Raw genomic sequence first — 18,579 nt, 5'->3', positions numbered from 1 at the left:
ATAAGGCAGAGTCAAGGTTAGAGACTCATAGTTGGAAGTAATTAGCACATGGATAGTATTGATGGGCATGATGACATCATTTTGGAAGAGTATGTAGAGTTGAGATGCTGTGAAACACCATCATTTAAAGAGCAGGCAGAGGAAGTGGGGCAAGAAAGGAAAACAGAAGAAATAAGGAGGTAGGACTGGAGCCAGATGAGAATGAGCACAGTCAGAAAAATCAAGATAGGATTTTCAACATTGTCTGAATATTTTCAAAATATGAGTTTAATGACAGAATTAGTTAGCTAGTATTCCACAAAAAGTATTGCTCTATTTTCAAAAAATTTACACAGTGTCTTACACATGTGCTAAAAGATTGAGAAAATAAATTAGAAAATTATACTGCACACTTAACACTAAAACTACCAAGCACAATGTAACTTTTAGACAGCTTAGAAGGCACTTTGGGATTTTTTTTTCTCGGTGCCTCAGGGCATCAGTATGAACTCCAATTATTGCTGCCCTGGCCAACTGTGGGAGTACGATAACTGGAGAGTTAATTGACTGCTGGATAAAGCAATCTTTAATCTAAATGGGAAGGCTCACTAGCAGCTACAGAGAAGGGGTATTCAGATCCCAGCTTAGGCTAGGAAGCCAGCTGACCCAATCAGAGACATGAACCCATCAGAAAAATGTAAAACCTTTCATCTTTCTAGTTTCCCCCCACCCTCCACTCCTGCTGATGAATATGTGAGACTTGCCAACTAGAGGGAAGTTTAGAGAGCAAATCAACCTCCCATCCCAGTTTCCTAATGTACTAGAAATGATGGTGACACCTGTACACATTTCGAGGCCTCTCCATAGCCATCCAAAGGCTTGAATATCCAAGTTCATAATGATATGAATGACCATCACTTGAAATAAGTTTAACAGAGCCATGAGAATATGATTTATAAGTTTGCTCCCAAGGCTGAGCCTTCTCTAAGAAGGATCATCTTGGCTAGAGGAGGGATCCCAACTGATGTTCGAGGTATGGAGGGAGCTAAATCATTAATCATGTGTCTTCCCTGGGCTCTGATTATAAGGTCACTCTATGCCTGTGAGTTAGAAAGCTGTCAATTCTGTTACTGTCATAATCAAAGACAAGTAAACTTGTGTTAGGGGATTGTTCACCCCAGACTGCCATGTTCAAGCACTGCCGTGACCCTTGATGGTCCAGCAAAGAACAAGATCTGTTCCATGACAGTCAAGACAGTCAACATGGGAATAATTTTCCTCCTGTCCCTGCTAAGTGGGATTGCTGCATTTGAAAAGGCATTTGCTGAATGATACTGCTCCTGATGCAAAGGGAGTGGGAAAAGAGATGATGGAAAAGGGAAAGGAGCTGGCTGGGTGTGGGGCAGAATTGCTTGCTGCCACCTTGTGCTGTCTGTACGGTAGTGGGTAGCTGTGATTTTATCTTCATCAGAATTGTTTGGAGTTGGGCTATTCATCATCATCATCATCATCACTGTCATCATTATCCTCTTCATCAGAATTATCATCATCATCATCTTCATCATCATCATCTTCAGTGTTTATCTTTCCAGAAAGCACATCCTCAATCCAGTCCTCCAGCTCCTCGGCAGTTGGAAGATCGTCATCATCTGGAATCTCCATCCAGACACTGTCAGCCTGCAGTGAGGGACAAAATGAATGAGTGAGTGAATGCATGAAGGCTGAACCAGACCAGGGGTAGCCGTGCTGAATAGCTATGCTGAGTGCCCCCCGACTCTCTTACACTTAGTAGGAGTGTGCACATTGTTAAATGGAAATGCCAAACAGCAAAACGGTATGTGTAGTATACTGTTTGTGTTGCATTAAAGGAAATGTGTATTCCATTACCCAGTGGAATATATATGACATTTCTGGTAATATACCCATGCAACAACCACCAGTGGTTCCCTCCAGGAATGAGACTAGGGGTTGGGTCAGGGGAGTAGGAAATACTTTTTACTTTGACCTTCTATTCTACTGTTCTGTTTTAAAATGTTTTCACTTGAGCATATTTTAAAAGTTATGTATTATTATTAATTTTAAAGTAGCTTACAAAATAAATGAATGTAGAGTTCCCTAGGTGATTGAACACCTATCAACAGGGGAGAAAGACATTGCTAACTGGCCCCCATTCTTTTTTTTTTTTTTTTTGAGATGGAGTTTTGCTCTTGTTGCCCAGGCTTGAGTGCAATGGCATGGTCTCGGCTCACTGCAACCTCCGCCTCCTGGGTTCAAGCGATTCTTTTGCCTCAGCCTCCCAAGTAGCTGGTATTACAGGCACCCACGACCATGCCTGGCTAATTTTTGTATTTTTAGTAGAGATGGGGTTTCACCATGTTGGCCAGCTGGTCTCGAACCCCTGACGTCAGGTGATCCACCCATCTCGGCCTCCCAAAGTGCTGGGATTACAGCCATGAGCCACCGCGCCTGGCTTGGCCCCCATTCTTAAGAGATTCTACCTCAGTTAAGTATGGCTGTAATAATCCTCTGTGATCATCCCTTTCTGTCCACTGTTTGCCTGATTGTATCTGTCCCCACTTGAGTTTTATGATGGTGGAGTTGTATCAGATGTATGGACTGAGATCTAAGATTTCCTCGCATTCTGCCAGTGTAGCTCACTAGCCTGTCCCACCCTCAGTTCAACAATGCCTTAACTCTGAGGAGAAGCCCCTTACTCGCATATGATTCTCTTCCTTCCCTTCTGCAGGCCTGGTCTCCTGCCTGTGGAGTAGTTGCCTGCCTGGGATTCTAGGCCACAACGGCCCCATCACCCATTGTGCAGTGATGGCTCCTGGTGTGGGTTCCCTTTTGTAAAGAGACCTTGTTGTTTGTTGTTTGGCTTTGGGGGTAAATACAGGAGAGTTTACTTGAAGGGAAAATTCCAAATCAGTGATTCAGGAAAGCCTGGCCCCATAGGCAAGAAAATGTGCCCATGGAAGAGAGCCATGGAACCACAGATTGGGACTGGCTCAGAGACCAGGCGTGGAACACACTGGCAAGTTTCCTTGAGCAGGACCCCTGCCCTCTTCTGAAAAGGCTGGGCTATATAGATGCTCTCACAATCTAAGCTGTGTAGCAGAAGACAGGGCAGGCCAAGGGTGCCTGAGCAAGCCTTCATATGGGATACTCACATCTGTGACATTCACCACCCCAATCTGTGGCCTGAATAGGTCAATCTTGAAAGTCTTCTCCCAATAGGCAACAAGCTGCAGCAACAAAAAAATAAGATTAGACAGCAGGCAGAGGGCATTCTCTGTTAAGGACCCACCCGCCATCCCCTCGCAGTAACTAGGTCACCGTTGGTTAAAGGTCTTCAAAACAGCTGTGAGCACTTAGCAAATTGAAGACTTGGCCCCAGCCTTCAAGCACTTCAAATAAGCATTAAATAAAAGATGACATAGCATAAATGATGGAAACATGTGTCTACAGCTGTAAGAGAGAAAATTATAGAGGTGGTCTAATGTTGCTTTCCAAATTACTTGTGGCTGTTTTATAGTTTATAGAGCCATTTCCCTCCACCTCTTTTTTAATGTCCCAGTTTTAAAAATACCTTATCTTGTGCTACATGAGATAGCTGGGAAAGCCATGATGGGTCACAAGTTGCCAAGTAAGAAGAAGGCTTCTTCATTCAACCAGGCTTGGACTCCACGTGGACAAATCTCTGACTGGGGCAAAAATAAAGGAGCAAGGGGCCACAGGATTTTTTTTTAAAATGGAGATGTTCAGTGGTAGAAAATCTCCCATGCAAATATATGGACTAGTGGGGACTAGGGATATTCAGGAATCTGGAAATCAGAATAGTCTGAAGATTTCTTCTTTGCAAAAACCAAGGCAAACACATAGAACTGGCCAGAAGAGAGGCTGGGCGCGGTGGCTCACGCCTGTAGTCCCAGCACTTTGGGACTGGAGTCCAGGAGTTTGAAACCAGCCTGAGCAACATAGTAAGACCTTGTCTCTAAAAGAAATTTTAAAAATTAGCTGGGCGTGGTGGCACACGCCTATAGTCCCAACTGCTCAGGAGGCTGAGGCAGGAGGATTGCTTGAGCCTGGGAGCTTAAGGCTGCAGTAAGTTGAGATTATGCCACTGCACTCCAGCTTGGGTGACAGAGTGAGACCTTGTCTCAAAAAAAAAAAAAAAAAAAAAAAAAAGAACTGGCCAGGAAAACTGCAAACCATCTGCAAGCTTGTATAACAAAATAGTCAGATAAACTAGAAACACAACCAGGCAGAAGCTATATCAACAAAGCTGTACTGTATGCAGTCTCATATGGCCATGACTTTGTTATAATTACCCAGTGCTACGACATTGGTCTCAGCGTCATGGAAGCCTCTGCCTTTGATTCACCCCCCTCCTCTACATAGGGGTGATTTTCAGGACCCTTGAGATCCCTCTCAATTTTCTCTATTTAATCACAGTATCATCAGTCATGACCCATGCAACTAATGATAATTCCTGGAAGATAAAGTCATCATTCATAACCTAATGATAGCTAAACTTGTACTGATTACCACAATAAGCTTTTACCTAAAGCAGTCGGTAGACCAAGCTTTAGCGTCATGTAGACCCTAGATTGGAATATCACATCTATCACTCACTAGCTTTAACCTCCCCAGCTATCATTCTCTCCACCTTGTGACAGGAATTATAATAGTACCTACTTCACAGGGTTGTTGAGAGGATTCGCTGTGATGAGGCATATAAAGTATTACTATAGTTCCAGGCATACAGTAGAATATATCAGCTACACTTATTATCAGTACGAGTACTTATTATCAGCACCAGAACGAGTACCAGAGTTCAATGCATGTAGTGTACAAATTCTGTTTATTCTTTTTTTAAAATTAAGTATAATCAAAACTTTTGGGCCATTGATCATGGACACTAGCAAAAGTGTGGACTTTAAGTTTCTTTCACATTCATCGTAGGCTAGACACTATGCTAGGCCGTGGGGAGAACACGATGAACATGACAGGCATGCTCTCTTTCTCTCCACAGAGTTCTGAACTCGCTGAAAGATGTTCATCTCTGATTTTTATTACTTAGTAATTCAGGTGGCCTCAGAACGATGGTCCCCAACCAGAAAATAAAAGTAGTTCTGGGGACAGGGAATGGAGTGATGAGGGGCAGCTCTGGAGCTGCTGCCAAAGGAGTTTACCCTGCTCACTTGGGTGGGGCCCTGAGAGTCAAGGGTTTTCAACTCCTGGTCTCCAGGGAATAAGCCTAATCCTTTCAGGGTCAGCACCAGGCCCCAAGTTCAATACTGCCCCAAGGGCCAAGACCTCCCACATGGGATGAGGGCCGCCACTGGGTTTCTTCAAGTGCCCCTGCCTATTTCACCTCCTCGGATGCTAAACACAATCATGAGGCTGTGTCAGCAACTGAGGGTGGGGCGCTGGCCTGAGCCACTCACCAGAGGAAAGTCGTCGGGGTCGATCCACAGGATGCTCAGGTCGGGGTTGTCAGTATTGTCCCGGGCAACCTGTTTCAGGATCTCCAGGAATTCGTAGCCATCTGAAGCAGGATTCAAGAGAGTTGAGTAACCCCTGCACATACACAGCTTCTAACGCGGAGAGCAGAGTGCGATTTTTCCACGAGGACTTCTTAGGACATTTGGTGCTTACCCTCAATTATAGGATTATTCTATAGAATGAGTCAGATGAGAGCTCCAGGCACAAAGCAGCTTATACAAAGGAAACAATAAAAAATTTGAACAAAGGATTAAAAGTTCACAGAGAACTGGCTGGTTTTTCACTGGAAGCCAAACTTCATTTGTGAAAACTGCCCAGCCTTGGGTCAGAAAGTCAGTCCCGGAACAGAGAAACCCCTGCCTGTCTTGAGATCCTGTTTCAAGAGATCCTGTGCCATCTCTTGAAACAGATGCCTTGCTGTCCCCTAGAGTCCCCAATAACATTTGCTCTATGCACCAAGAATGTTTAAGCCTGGACCCTTAGTTTTCTACAACCAGGAATGGCTAAAACCTTCAAACCAAACGAGCTTCTGATTTACAGTTGGTTTCACAGCTCTGGGATAGTAAACGGGGCTTCTCTCCGTCTCTCCCTATTTCCTTGTATACTGGGCCCTCCCTCTGTTCAGTCAGCAGCAGTCATTGCCCCAGGGGTGGGATGATTCATAAGAAAAGCAGAGAGGAGCTTTGTAAGCTTCAAGAACACGAACTTTTTAGCTTTAAAAGCCTAAACCTTGAAGGACCGGGAGCATACAATTTTTGCCATAAACAAAAATTTTAGGAGAACGTTTAGTAAGAGATAGCATACTCTCAACCCTCAGCACCACTCCCCAGCCCCCAGCTAGAAACCGAAAAAATAGTTTAGATTCTGAAAGGTCCCTGAGAATAATAAACTGTGCCTGTGTGTGTGCGCGTGTGTGTGTGTATGTGTGTGTGCATGTGTGTATGTGTGTGTGTGTATGCGTGTGTGTGTATGCATGCGTGTGCATGTGCAGAAACACAAGCCATGTGTGCATGTGTGTCCACGTACAGAATCGCCACTGTTTCAGGGAATCCCAGGGTATAGAAGACCCATGATTTGTTCCAGAACTAAACTCAGGCAAATGAAAAGATCCCAGAATCCCTTAGAGAACCCCCTAGTATAGAAGCACTAGGACAGAAAAGTCTGTCAGAAGGCCCCATGGAGTTGCTTGTCATTCTGAGGAACTTGGACAGATAACGATGACCCATACCAGATGTACACCCCACTCAGCTATGCCTGGGAACCAGAGAGACCCTGGATCCCTCGGGATAGTGGGGTTGGGGTGGAGGACCTTAATTATCAGCCCCAGCTTCCACCATTCAGTGGTATACACTCAAAATTGAAATTTAGGTTCAGTTCTAAATAATAAAGTTACATTTCTTGCATAGCTGAATTTGTGGCTTGAAATTTATACCTTGAATACAAGTAACTCACCAGCTACTTGGGAATTCAATTAACTGTGCTTTCTTTGCAAAGTTTTTCTTCTTTTGTCTGGAGTCTCAGCAAACTTGAGCTCCTCCCTATGGCCTCTGTTTAGCAAGCCTCTCCTCTCTCCAGGAATGCTAGCTTTTGTTTGGCTCTTTTGGACTCTTGGTAAAAGTTTTTTTCTACACTTCTTTATCTCTAATGCATTGCAGGCAAAACGCATACTATTCTTAGCAACTCTACTTTGAGTTTTTGAGTTGGTGTAGTCACTGTTGCTAGCTCACACTGAAGATTCAGGCTGAGCCCCCTTTGGCCTTATTACCTGGGAAGCACAGCGACCTCTAGTGGAGAAGTAGTTCCTTTTTTTTTTTTTTTTTTTTTTGAGAGTCTCTGTTGCCCAGGCTGGAGAGCGTGGTGGGATCATAGCACACTGCAGCCTCAGCCTCCCAGGCTCAAGTGATCCTCCTGTGTCAGCCTCACAAGTAGCTAAAACTACAGGTGTGTGCCACTATGCCCAGCTAGTCTTTTAAATTTTATTGTTTTATTTTGTACAAACAGGGGTCTCACATTGTTGCCCAGGTTGGTTTTGAACTCCTGGGCTCAAGTGATCCTGCCTCAGCTTTCCAAAGTGCAGGATTACAGACGTGAGTCACTGTGTCAGGCCTAGAAGGGGTCTTTATGGCCGGTGGCCACTTCTTGCAGAAATACAGAGTGGACCTGGGTGATCTTTTAATCTGTGCTCATAGCCATATTGCAAATGAGATTATGACAGACACCGGAGATTGACAGGGCCCTAAGCATTAGAGTTCATTTATCTGTCATTGCGGGGCTGGGGGTGAAGTGGGGTAGGGGCATTACTCCTGCTGCCTGTAGGTGGAACTGAGAAGGTCCTGCCCCTCCAGTGTATCACTGGCTGACATGTGTGGACACTATGGGTCCTCCTTTGGCCACGTGTCTGTCACAGGAGAGGGAAATATGGTGCCACCTTGGTTATCTGTAGAGATAGGAATCATAATACAAAGACCACAAGGAGGAATTCCTCCAAAACAACTTCAGTTACTGTTTTTAGCTGCAGAAAACAAAGAAATGATAATCAATGAGGTGATACTGCCAGTACTTTGGAAGATGAGAGAGAGTCAAATGTAAAAGGGACATGACGAAACTGAAATTCACAAAGAGGATGAAATGCAAAAACATAGACTCAAATGAAAGTAGAAAGTAAACTTGCGGTGCAAGAGACTAATTCACATAAAGGAAAAGAGAGTCTAGGCAGGCACGAGTGTTGTGGAGGGACAGGATCTGTGACCCAAAACTATAAGCTGAATACACAATGGAGCGCTGTTGTTTTCTTATGGGAAAAACTCTCTTAACATTGGGATTCATCAAGAGGAATGTGGTATACAAGGACATCCCGACTACATTCTTATTTGACATTCTACAGCAGGTTAAGAGTTGAAAAGAAAAACTGAACTGTGCAAGAAAAATCAAATGGGTTGTAGTTTTTATGTAAACGAGTGAAGTCAAAATTGTGGCTTAATGCCCATCTTCAAGAAAATAAAAGTTTCTGTAAGGAGAATATTCTTTGTGTCTATGGAGAAGCAAAGAAATCTCAAAAACCATTCCCAGAATAAATTAATAAATAAGGTTGACATTAAAGCTGAAAAAGTTTCCTCTAGATCCAAGGGCAGGTTTCTGATGTTCAGGGTGATGAATTCTGTAATGGACAATGTCTGTGACCCCGAATACTTTCAATGACAGAACAGAGCCCATTCTTCAGGGAGTCAGCCCAGCATAGCCTTTAAACACACAGACTCTGGGGCCAAATGACCTTGGCCAAGGTCCTGGATGTACCCTTAGACTGTGACTTAGAGCAAGTGATTTAATGTTTGTCTCTTCATCTGTAAAACAGGGATGATGAAAATGATAGCATCTACTTCATCGGGTAGTTGCGAGTTAAATGAATCAGTATCTCTGAAGCACTTGGACAGTGCCTGGCGTATAGTAAGGTTTAGCCATTATTTTACTTAATTACCTGACATTCAATATTCAAAGGCAAGGAAGCTGGCTGGAACTCCCTAAGCCTGGCCATTCCTCTGTTCATTTACCACATCGGTGTCAGGTTCAGTGATCTGGGCACCGGGAGTGGGGTAGAGGCAGTCTTGGATCCACGTGGTACATGCTCACAGAAAACTATATCACGAGAGTGTACAGCGTGGGGCGGTTCCTTCCAGCTCCTGTTGCCGATTCTGTGACCAAAAGCTTCAGGGATGGCTGTGCCAGCTGGTGTGACCACGAGAACCCTGCCTTGATAACTGGGTCAGGGAAAGGTTTAATTCCTTTGCTTTTAAGGCATTAGCTTGTGTGGCTATTCCTGATCAAAGGCTTACGAGCCTCCGAGGCTCTCCCCTCTTCGGATACCAGCCTTGAGTGCAGACCTGTTAAAATGGATTCTCCATCTGTGAAAGTGAGTTAAGGCAGCTAACCTGGTCTCACATGTATTCAGTTGCTAAAATTGTAAGTTACAAGTTCAATTTTTTCCAAAGAAAGCCTGTTTCTTTGTAAAACTGGCAGGTCCCCTGGAAAAGAGAAACATTCTCTGTGGATCCTCCCTTTTTGACCAGGAAGGCAGGTGTAGGAAGCCGCATTTCACTTTAGTAATTCAATGTTAAGCAAGGGCTAGTCCACTGTTAAAATTACATGGATGAATGACTGAGTTTAAAATGAGTAAATGTTTCCTTTATCAGTGGTAGACATGGCTTGGAGCCCTTTCAAGACTGTGGTCATGTATGTTTCAGAAGGAATATAGCCTATACTTCAAAAAACTGTATAGAGAAAAGGGGGAAATACTATTCAGAGATGTGTAGGCTAACAGTTATCTAGACAAAGCAAGTAGAGGACTATTCTCTGCAGTTATCAGAAAAGCATCAGTTCTCAAAATCAGAAGAGACCCCCGCAACCCAGACATTCCAAACTCCAGGTAGATGAATAGCCCCCACTCAGAACATTTGTCTGTGTTGAATATTTCCAGGACTGAGACCCTTTGACCTTGCTAAAGGCTGACTACAGAGTTGATCATTTTAACAGCCAAGAATCTTATCCTTGTATCCAGTTGAAATCTCCTTTTTTTCACATGACGTTTACTCCCCAATTTCTTCCTTTATGGACACTGGACATTGTTCTTTTTTGTTTTGTTTTGAGATGGAGTCTCGCTCTGTTCCCCAGGCTGAAATGCAGTGGTGCAATCACGGCTCACTGCAGTCTTGACTTCCCAGGCTCAAGTGATTCTCCCATTTCAGCCTCCTAAGTAGCTGGGACCAGAGGCACATGCCACCGTGCAGTTAATCTTTTTATTACTATTTGTAAAGATGAAGTCTCTCTGTGTTGCCCAGGCTCGTCTTGAACTCCTGGGCTCAAGCGATCCTCCCACCTCAGCCTCCCAGAGTGCTGGGATTATAGGCGAAAGCCACCATGCCCAGCCAGGACACAGAACATTGTTCTCCATATGCAGAAAGTCTGTAATCACGCTGCTCCAACCTTTATTTTCTGAGTGTCTATTGAACACTTACTGGGTACTGAGTACTTTTGCATTTGATTTTTACAACTAGTCTTGATGGAGGTTAGGAAGATTTTATCATCTCCATTTTAAAGAGGATGGAATTAAGACCCAAGGAGAGCAAATGACTTGCCCAGCATCACATGGGAGCAAATGGTAGAGCTGGGAGTTGAACTCGGTTCTTAAGTCTGCACGTCTGGAGCCACTTCCACTGTCTCCTACCCTCTGAGGTCTCCACTTTCCTACCAGCGTTGCCGCCATCTTCCTTCCTCGAGTTCGTGCTTGAGATTTTTAAGCCCAGTGTGAAAGCTTCAACATCAGGGAAGCAGGGGTTGGGACACTGAGGAAACTGTCCAGGGGTCAGCCCCAGGGCTGGCGGGCTGGCCTCTACCTACCCATGGAGGGGTCCCTTTCCCTCCTTCAAACCACGCTGCCAAGCCCTCGCCTCCCAGCAGCTGTAGTATGATGGGTTGGCTAACTCAGGGATGGCTCTGAGTGGGACTGGCGTCTCAGAGATGGATGTAAATAAAGAGACCTGGAGCTGTGAGAACTGCAACTCCTCTCCTGCCACGCTGGCTTGGAGTCCTGAGAGACCATGACCCACAGCCAAGGGATGCACATTGAACCAAGAGGTTTCCCACGGCAAGCGACTGGCCTCTGGGAATCACATCTTTGTGGGAGGAGAAACTGGTGATTATCCTCTCCTGTTTCCCTGGCAGGGACTGGTGGGAATGAGCCTTCACCAAGCCCTAGGGGACCGGTCCCAGGTCAGGCACAGCCAAGTCAGGAGCCAAGGCCACATTCGGCAGAGGCTCGTGTGTCTCAGACCGAGCAGCGGCCCAAGAGTGAACAGGCCCACAGCATGCAGCCTGCCCTGCCCTGCTATCTGTCCTCACGGCCCCACTCCTGGGGGAGCTGGCTGTGCTCACTCCACAAAGGCATGGAAAGGGACCCTTCCTGACTCCATGCCATGGGAAGTTCTGGGCCTCAGGGTCTCTGCTCCTGTGAGGAGAGGCCTGAGCTTGGGAGGACCAAGCTCTTAGAGTGGGGTCCTGCCCTTGCTTGTGTGGCAGGTGGACAGATAAACGGCCGGGGCTGGAACCACCGGGGCTGGAACCACACAGCTTAGAGGTTGTGTCTAAAGAGGGCACTGGGTCTGGAGTTTAAAGACCTTGCACAGGTCACTTAACCGCTCCCCTTTCATCTCCTCCTCTGAAAGTGGAGAGAACAGCTGCCACATGACCTCTCAGGCACGTTGATATAACAAGATGCTATCAGCATGTGGGTTGGGTAAAGTGTGTAGGGAGACACATGCAGAAGGGCCTCATAAAGACTTTGTCTGTCTTCTTCCTTTCTCTCCTCCACCCCCATCAAACTCTTACTCATTTTAAGGTTGTTTTTCTTTTTTCCACTACTTTGATCCTTCATTGATGGGAAGGGTTTTTGTTTGTTTGTTTGTTTTGTTTTGTTTTTGTTTTTGAGATGGAGTCTCACTCTGTCACCGAGGCTGGAGTGCAATGGTATGGTCTTGGCTCACTGCAACCTCTGCCTCTCAGGTTCAAGTGATTCTCCTGCATCAGCCTCCCGAGTAGCTGGGACTATAGGTGCATGCTACCACGCCCAGCTAATTTTTGTATTTTTAGTAGAGACGGGGTTTCACTATGTTGGTCAGACTGGTCTCGAACTCCTGACCTTGTGATTCACCCGCCTGTAATCCCACAGTGCTGGGATTACAGGCATAAGGGTTTTGTTTGTTTGTTTGTTTTCATCAGGCAGGTATAATTTGAGTTCCCACAACATCTTAAGCCCAGAGCCAGGGCCTGAGACACAAGGGTATATAGGACAGGTCCTCTCTCAGAAAGACCTTGTTGGTCTCTAGGCCAGAGCTCACTCAGTAAGTATGGAATTCTCAAAAAGCAGCCCAGCATCTGAACTGGATCCTTTGGGAAACCTCAGAGGGACAGACAAGGCCAGGAGCTCTCCTCTCACAAGATGGAATTGCCAGGAAGTCACCTGTGAGAGTCAGACATCTGCATAGGACAGGGGACATTATCTGGGCCCCACAGCTATGACATGGCACTTGAGACATGTGAATACGCTACCACGCCTTACCACAACTCTCTTTCTCTGCCTGTCTTCTCCTGGCCCTAAGATCCCAGAATTGGTGAAAAAGTCAAATGATATGGTGTTGTGATGAAGAGAAGCTTAAGCTGATGGTTACAGAGCCCAGACTGGGGGCTGGACTGCTGGGTTTGAATCCCAGTTCTATCACTGATTAGCCATGTGAGCTGGGGACATTATTTAACTTCTTTTTCCCTGTATTTTATCATCTGTACACCGGGGAAGATGACAAAAACAGCACCTAACACGGCGGGTTGTTGCAAAGGTTAAATATGTTGATACTTGTTAAGTGCTTGGAATAACATTCAACACATAGTAAGAACCAGGCCTGGCACAGTGGCTCACACCCATAATCCCAGCACTTTGGGAGGCTATTAAAATACAAAACTTAGCCAGGTGTGGTGGCCCATGCCTCTAATCCCAGCTACTTGGGAGGCTGAGGAGGTGGAGGTTGCATGAAACAGAGTGGTCCACTGCACTCACCTGACAAAGAGGAGACTTGTCTCAAAAAAAAAAAAAAAAAAAAAAAAAAAAAAAAACAAATGTTAAATTTGGTAAACCAAACTTAAAATCAAAAGCTCAAGGCAGTAGTCAGTGGTCCTACTTAAGACAATTGGTCTCAAAAAATTTTACAAAACTGAAAATGGAACTTGATGAAAAGACTTGAGACTTCTTCAGGCCTGTCACTATTCTGTTCACTGTCAGACACACCTTTAGCGCTAATATTCCCGGTGCCCTTTGAGGATACCCATCTAGCATGCACTCATGTAGAAATGCTGTTTTGCAAACCTTTCATCACATGTTATAAAGAAGATGTCAGCCTAACACAGACACATCTAGGGGTGGTGAGGAAGAGAGTCATTCATTTTCAAACCTGTCAGACGAGCGGCTCTGGCGGGCACTTTGAGCGCAGGAGCTGGAGGAAGACTGGCAGCACCACCAGGCAATGGGCAAGAGCACAGGGCTAGGAAATGTCCTTCCCAGCCAGGCCTGCCTGAGGGCATGGGATGAGTACAGCAGGAGAGATCCAGCGATTAGGCTCAAGGGCCAGGAGAGCAGACCCTGCCTCCTGGCAGGTGGAGGTGGGAGTATAGGGTTGCTGCCTGCCTTCAGCTTTCTACCCTGGGTGAACTCAAGCTCTTGGCCATGAGGGTCATGTCAGAACTGCTGGGGGAAGAAAGTGGTTGGGGCAGCTGGATCACTGGGACGTGTGGTTGTTGCTGCTGTGTAATCTTAGATCCCAAACCTGGACAGACAGTGGGAGGAAGCCGGACTTTTCTTCCCTAACTGGGCTCTCAAGCTTCCAGGTGGTTTTGCGCTCTTCTCACCTCCGCTTGCTCTGCCTGCTCGTGTCCCCTTCCCCAGTACATGCGGCAGCACTGCACATGCTCAGAGCCTGCACTGGCTGGGGCATTGTTTGGAGTTGGTGTGATAGGGTGGACTGTGCACAGGAGGGGCCCTTGGGAAGTCTAAGCTTGATTTCCCACTATTCCTATAACCCTGTGATCTCGAACATGCCATTGCATTGCCCTGGGTCTCCGCTTTCTTGTCTTTCAAATGTTGGAGGTGGAGAAGATGGTGAAGGGCAACAGAGAGGCAGGAAGGAGGACCAAATGATCACTTAGCATAAGGCCCTGCTACAGACTTATATGCCACTCAGAGTTGCTACCCTGACGACTTCATATAACTCTATGGCAGGGCCTTGTGGTTAAGGGTGTGGGCTGGGAAGCCAGACATCCTGAGCGTCTTTCCAACTTTATGCTTCCCAGTGAGGTAAGCTCTCTCAGCCTCAGCTTCCTCAGTTGTAATAAAAATAATGCCTTCCTCATGGGGTTCTTGTGTACATATAAGTACACAGTAAGTGACAATCATCATCATCTTCCTCATAGTCGTGATGTATTTAGAGGTCAAGACAACCTGTTTGAATTCAAATCTTGGCTTAGGTACAGTGAGTGATTTGGGCAACTTATTTAACCTCTAAAACTCATGTTCCTCATCTGACACTAGAATAATAATCATCATGCATGTATTACAGAGTAGCTTTAGGTGCTAAATAAGGTCATCTACATAAAGCTCCTAGCACAGTTCCTCAGTACTGTTAGTTCTTTAAGAAGAACTGTATTATTTTCCTGGATGTATGATCTTCTTCCTTGGGGTGGTGGGGGTAGGTGTTTGGTTGGGGCGAAAGGCCGTGTCTAACTTGTTAGCAAGAGCAAAGGAATGCAGAGGGACCGTTTTGCAGGAATGAAATTCCTAGTCCTGCAGTCAGGCCCATTGCCCCAGGTTGCACATCAGTGCTGTGCAGGTAAATCACTGATTAACCACAAATTCAGAGTCAGGGACTTTCACAGACAAGTCTTTCGTTTTCCCAACCCTGAGTAGCAAGGCCCTCGCTCACAGAAGATGCTTCTAGAGCTCCTCCCCATCCCCCTGCTCTCACTTCAGTGCATGCTTATAGCTTCCCAGTACAAGCCCCAGCTTGGGCTCTTTTGGGGAAAGGCACAGCTTCAGGCCCAGGGATATTTGTGCAGGGAGGAGGTGGAAGTAGTTTCTGGAGCTTGATTCATTACAGCAGAAATCTCGGTCAAACAGGTTCCTGCAACTTCAGGGAGGCCTCTTTGTTCTATTGTTCCAAAGAGCCAGACAGGCTTCCCCACAATCCTGGAAGGGAGCAGGTGAGGTGGAGTCTGGCCAGCAGGCTGCTGCCTATGGCTACTGCATCTCTGTTCACATAACACCAGGGATCCAATTCTGTTTGATTATAGCTTGTAAACCTTAGGCAATTGGCTTCCTTTGCTATTTGCTCCTCCAGGGAAGAGTGGTGGCCAGAATCGGTGGAAAACCCACTGAAGCCACACTGGCTTTTTTTGGGAGGGTGGAGACAAGGGCTAGATCATGTTGAAAAGTGAAAAAGACAAGAGAGTGCTCAGATAATTCAGAACATAAATTTGGTTTTGATACAATGGAATATTATTCGGCCCTTAAAAGGAATGATATGTGCAATGTCATTGGGACACCTTGAAAACATCATGCTAAGTGAAAGATGCCACACACAAAAGGCTACATATTAAATGATTCCATTTACATGAAATGTCCAGAATAGGCAAATTTTAGAGATACTAGGTAATTCCTGCTTGCAGAGGTGGGTGAGAGGGAAATGGGAGTGACTGCTAATGGCTGTTTTTCAAAATGTTCTAGAATTAGATACTGATTATGTTTGCATAACTTTGTGAATGTACTAAAAACCACTGAAATCTTCACTTTAAAAGGGTTACTATTATGGTATATGGATTATATCTTGATTTTATAAATTACATGATAAAAAATGTGGGTTTCACTCTGTAAGAAACTATGGAGGCTATTAGTGTATTGCCAAAAAAGGGAAGGAAAAGCTGGTATGCCAGTGAAGAGTTTGGGCTCAGTCTTGGTTGGTCATCTAACTCTCTAATCATCTGCCAGACAAATATTTATCGAGCACCTACCATGAGTCAAGACACTGTGCAAGAATCAGCTGTATAGTGATGAAAAAGGCAATCTGTTCACCCTTCATGATCTGCCACTAACTGTGTTCTCTTGGGCAGTTTGTTCAACTTCTCCAAACCACTGTTTCCTGATCTGTCTAGTGGAACCATCTCTAGATCTCTCCCTATGAGTATACAAGAGACTGAGGTCCCCAGCAAATACCATGAAAGTCTACATTCCCTTGTCTTCTCTGGTTACATTCTGGGTTGTCCCAGGGTTTCCAACATGCACTTCAGAATCTGTGCTTCCACTTTCTCTTGGGGACTCTCTATCTCACAGAGCACTGCCATAGGGAATTGCTACCTGCAGAATTAATTTTCCTGCACTTCACTCTCCACTGGTGTTGAAAAGAGTGAAACCAGAGAAAAGTTGTCCAAGTTCCAAAAACAAAGTTACCCATCCGTTTACAGGGTCATCTTGCACTTTTAAAATAAGCTGCTCATTTTCCCCAGTTCTCATTATTTAGGGGAATGTTTCCTACTTCATTTCCTAAGCACAGACAATATTTTAGGGATCAAAGTACACATTTATCCTATTTTCAGGTAGAATTGTGGTTGATATAGGCTAGACGGCAAAACTGGTAAATAAACTTTTAATGTGAACAGAAGTTCACATGTGCACACACACACAAGCATACACACACCCTATAAAGCTGGTATGTTTTAATATCTCCCCCAGGGCCCAGTGTACCTTTCTATGTTTAGGAAGCAAAGCAGAATGTTTGAGGTTCTTGAAAGCATCTCCAAAAACACTTCATAAAATCAACTGGAGAAAAAAATAATATCCCGCTAGGCTTCCCACACCATCAGCAGCAATCGTGAAGCTGGCTTGCCCCCTGGCCCACTTCTCTTCCCTGTGTTCTACCCCAGGATAATGTAGCCCTTGTCACAAGACTTGTCCCTTCTCTGTTCTATAGATAAAGTTTAAGACGTGGCGAGATTAAAAGTGATATGGTTTGGATCTGTGTTTCCTACCCAAATCTCCTGTTGAAATGTAACCCCAATGCTGGAGGTGGGGCCTGGTGGGAGATGATTGGATCGTGGGGGTGGTTTCCTATGATTTAACACCATGTCCCACTTGGTGTGAGTTCTCACAAGATCTGGTTATATAAAAGTGTGTGGCACCTCCCCACCCCCTTGGTCCTGCTCCTGCCATGTGAGGTGTCTGCTCCCGCTTTGCCTTCTGCCATGAGTAAAAGCTCCCTGAAGCCTCCCCAGAAGCAGATACTGCCCTGTTCCTGTACAACCTGAAGAACTATGAGCCAATGAAGCTCTTTTCTTTATAAATTACCCTGTCTCTGGTATTTCTTTATTGCAATGTGAGAATGGACTAATACAATAAGATTTCCATTTGAGTTTCTCTTTTAGGTTCTGCATACCAATAAACTACTGACATCAGCTGGTCTAAAAGGCTGAGCAAGAGGCTGACTTACGGAAGAATGCAGTTTCCACATCCTCATGATTTCATCCCCTTACCCAGATCAATCGATGACCCCAATTTTCCAGGCCCTCACCTTCCATGATCCTCTTAAAAACCCTTGCCCAGAACCCCTTGAAGAATTGGATTTGTGGCCTGAGAATCCCTCCCCTTACCCATTTGGCAGCCTTGCGATTATTAAACTTTCTCTGCTGCAAATCCCACTGACTCAGTGTGTTTGGTCCATTGCTGTGCAGCGGTATAGGAACCTGGTAGTCTATAACATTCTGATTTGTTCACACCTTCTCTTCTCTTAGCCGTGTGCACAATTGAAAACGAACTCATACTTAATAGGCGACCACCAGGGGGTGCCCAATATCTTGCAGTTGCATTATGGATGGGATGTGAGAGAAGAGAAAGGTGAGAGCTGACAAAGGTAAGAAATCGGTACTTGCTAAAGCTGTAAAAGAGCAGATTGAAGGTTTCCTACCTGGGTCACTCTTCTCTGCAAAGGCCACAATGTGGATCCCATTCAAATCATCTTCCTGTATGAGAAAAGAATCAAAAGTTACACTTCCAGCTGGAGGGATACAAAGGACTGAGCTGGGGACAGGGACTCAGAAGCTGGAATGGAAATAGGAGAGGTAGGGAGAGGTGTGGAAGCGAAGACAAACACAGAGGCACAGAGGAGTACAGTGGGGCTCACATTAAGGAAGGAATGCTGAGGAGCAACTGCCAGGAATGCATAGGGTTTGGATCAGGGACTCGGATAAATGAGTTTGCAAGACAGGAAAATACCAACCACACGCAAGACATTAGCACTAAATGAGCCTCACTCCTGTGGTCTGGTGGTTCCAGGAGAGGAGCAGTAAAAGGCAAAATGAGAAAGAACATGAGTCTGGTTTATCAGGAGATCTGAGGGCAACAATGGCTCTAGAGGCAGCTCAGTAAAAGCAGCTGTCAGTCTCTGTTTCAAGAATTTACCACTGGCAGATAGAGTCAGTGATGCACCAGATTATGGAGGCTTCTGAATGCTG

At 45.4% G+C, this 18,579-nt stretch overlaps 1 protein-coding gene across 1 annotated transcript in view; it reads right to left on the bottom strand.

Moving 5' to 3' along the window:
* Positions 1-292: 292 nt before the first annotated feature.
* CASQ2 (calsequestrin 2) overlaps positions 293-18,579 on the bottom strand; it is a 69,370-nt gene continuing 51,083 nt past the window's right edge. Inside the window, exons 8-11 of the mRNA XM_032154894.3 lie at positions 18,033-18,087; positions 5,430-5,530; positions 3,150-3,224; positions 293-1,656 (exon numbers count right to left, since the gene is read on the bottom strand). Of these exons, the coding sequence (XP_032010785.1) occupies positions 1,468-1,656; positions 3,150-3,224; positions 5,430-5,530; positions 18,033-18,087 (420 nt within the window). The 3' untranslated portion in view covers positions 293-1,467. The remainder of the gene's footprint in view (positions 1,657-3,149; positions 3,225-5,429; positions 5,531-18,032; positions 18,088-18,579) is intronic.

Source organism: Hylobates moloch, unplaced genomic scaffold (assembly GCF_009828535.3).
Source record: "Hylobates moloch isolate HMO894 unplaced genomic scaffold, HMol_V3 SCAFFOLD_5, whole genome shotgun sequence".
Classification (NCBI taxonomy): Eukaryota; Metazoa; Chordata; class Mammalia; order Primates; family Hylobatidae; genus Hylobates; species Hylobates moloch.
This window is presented reverse-complemented; position numbering and strand designations above follow the sequence as displayed.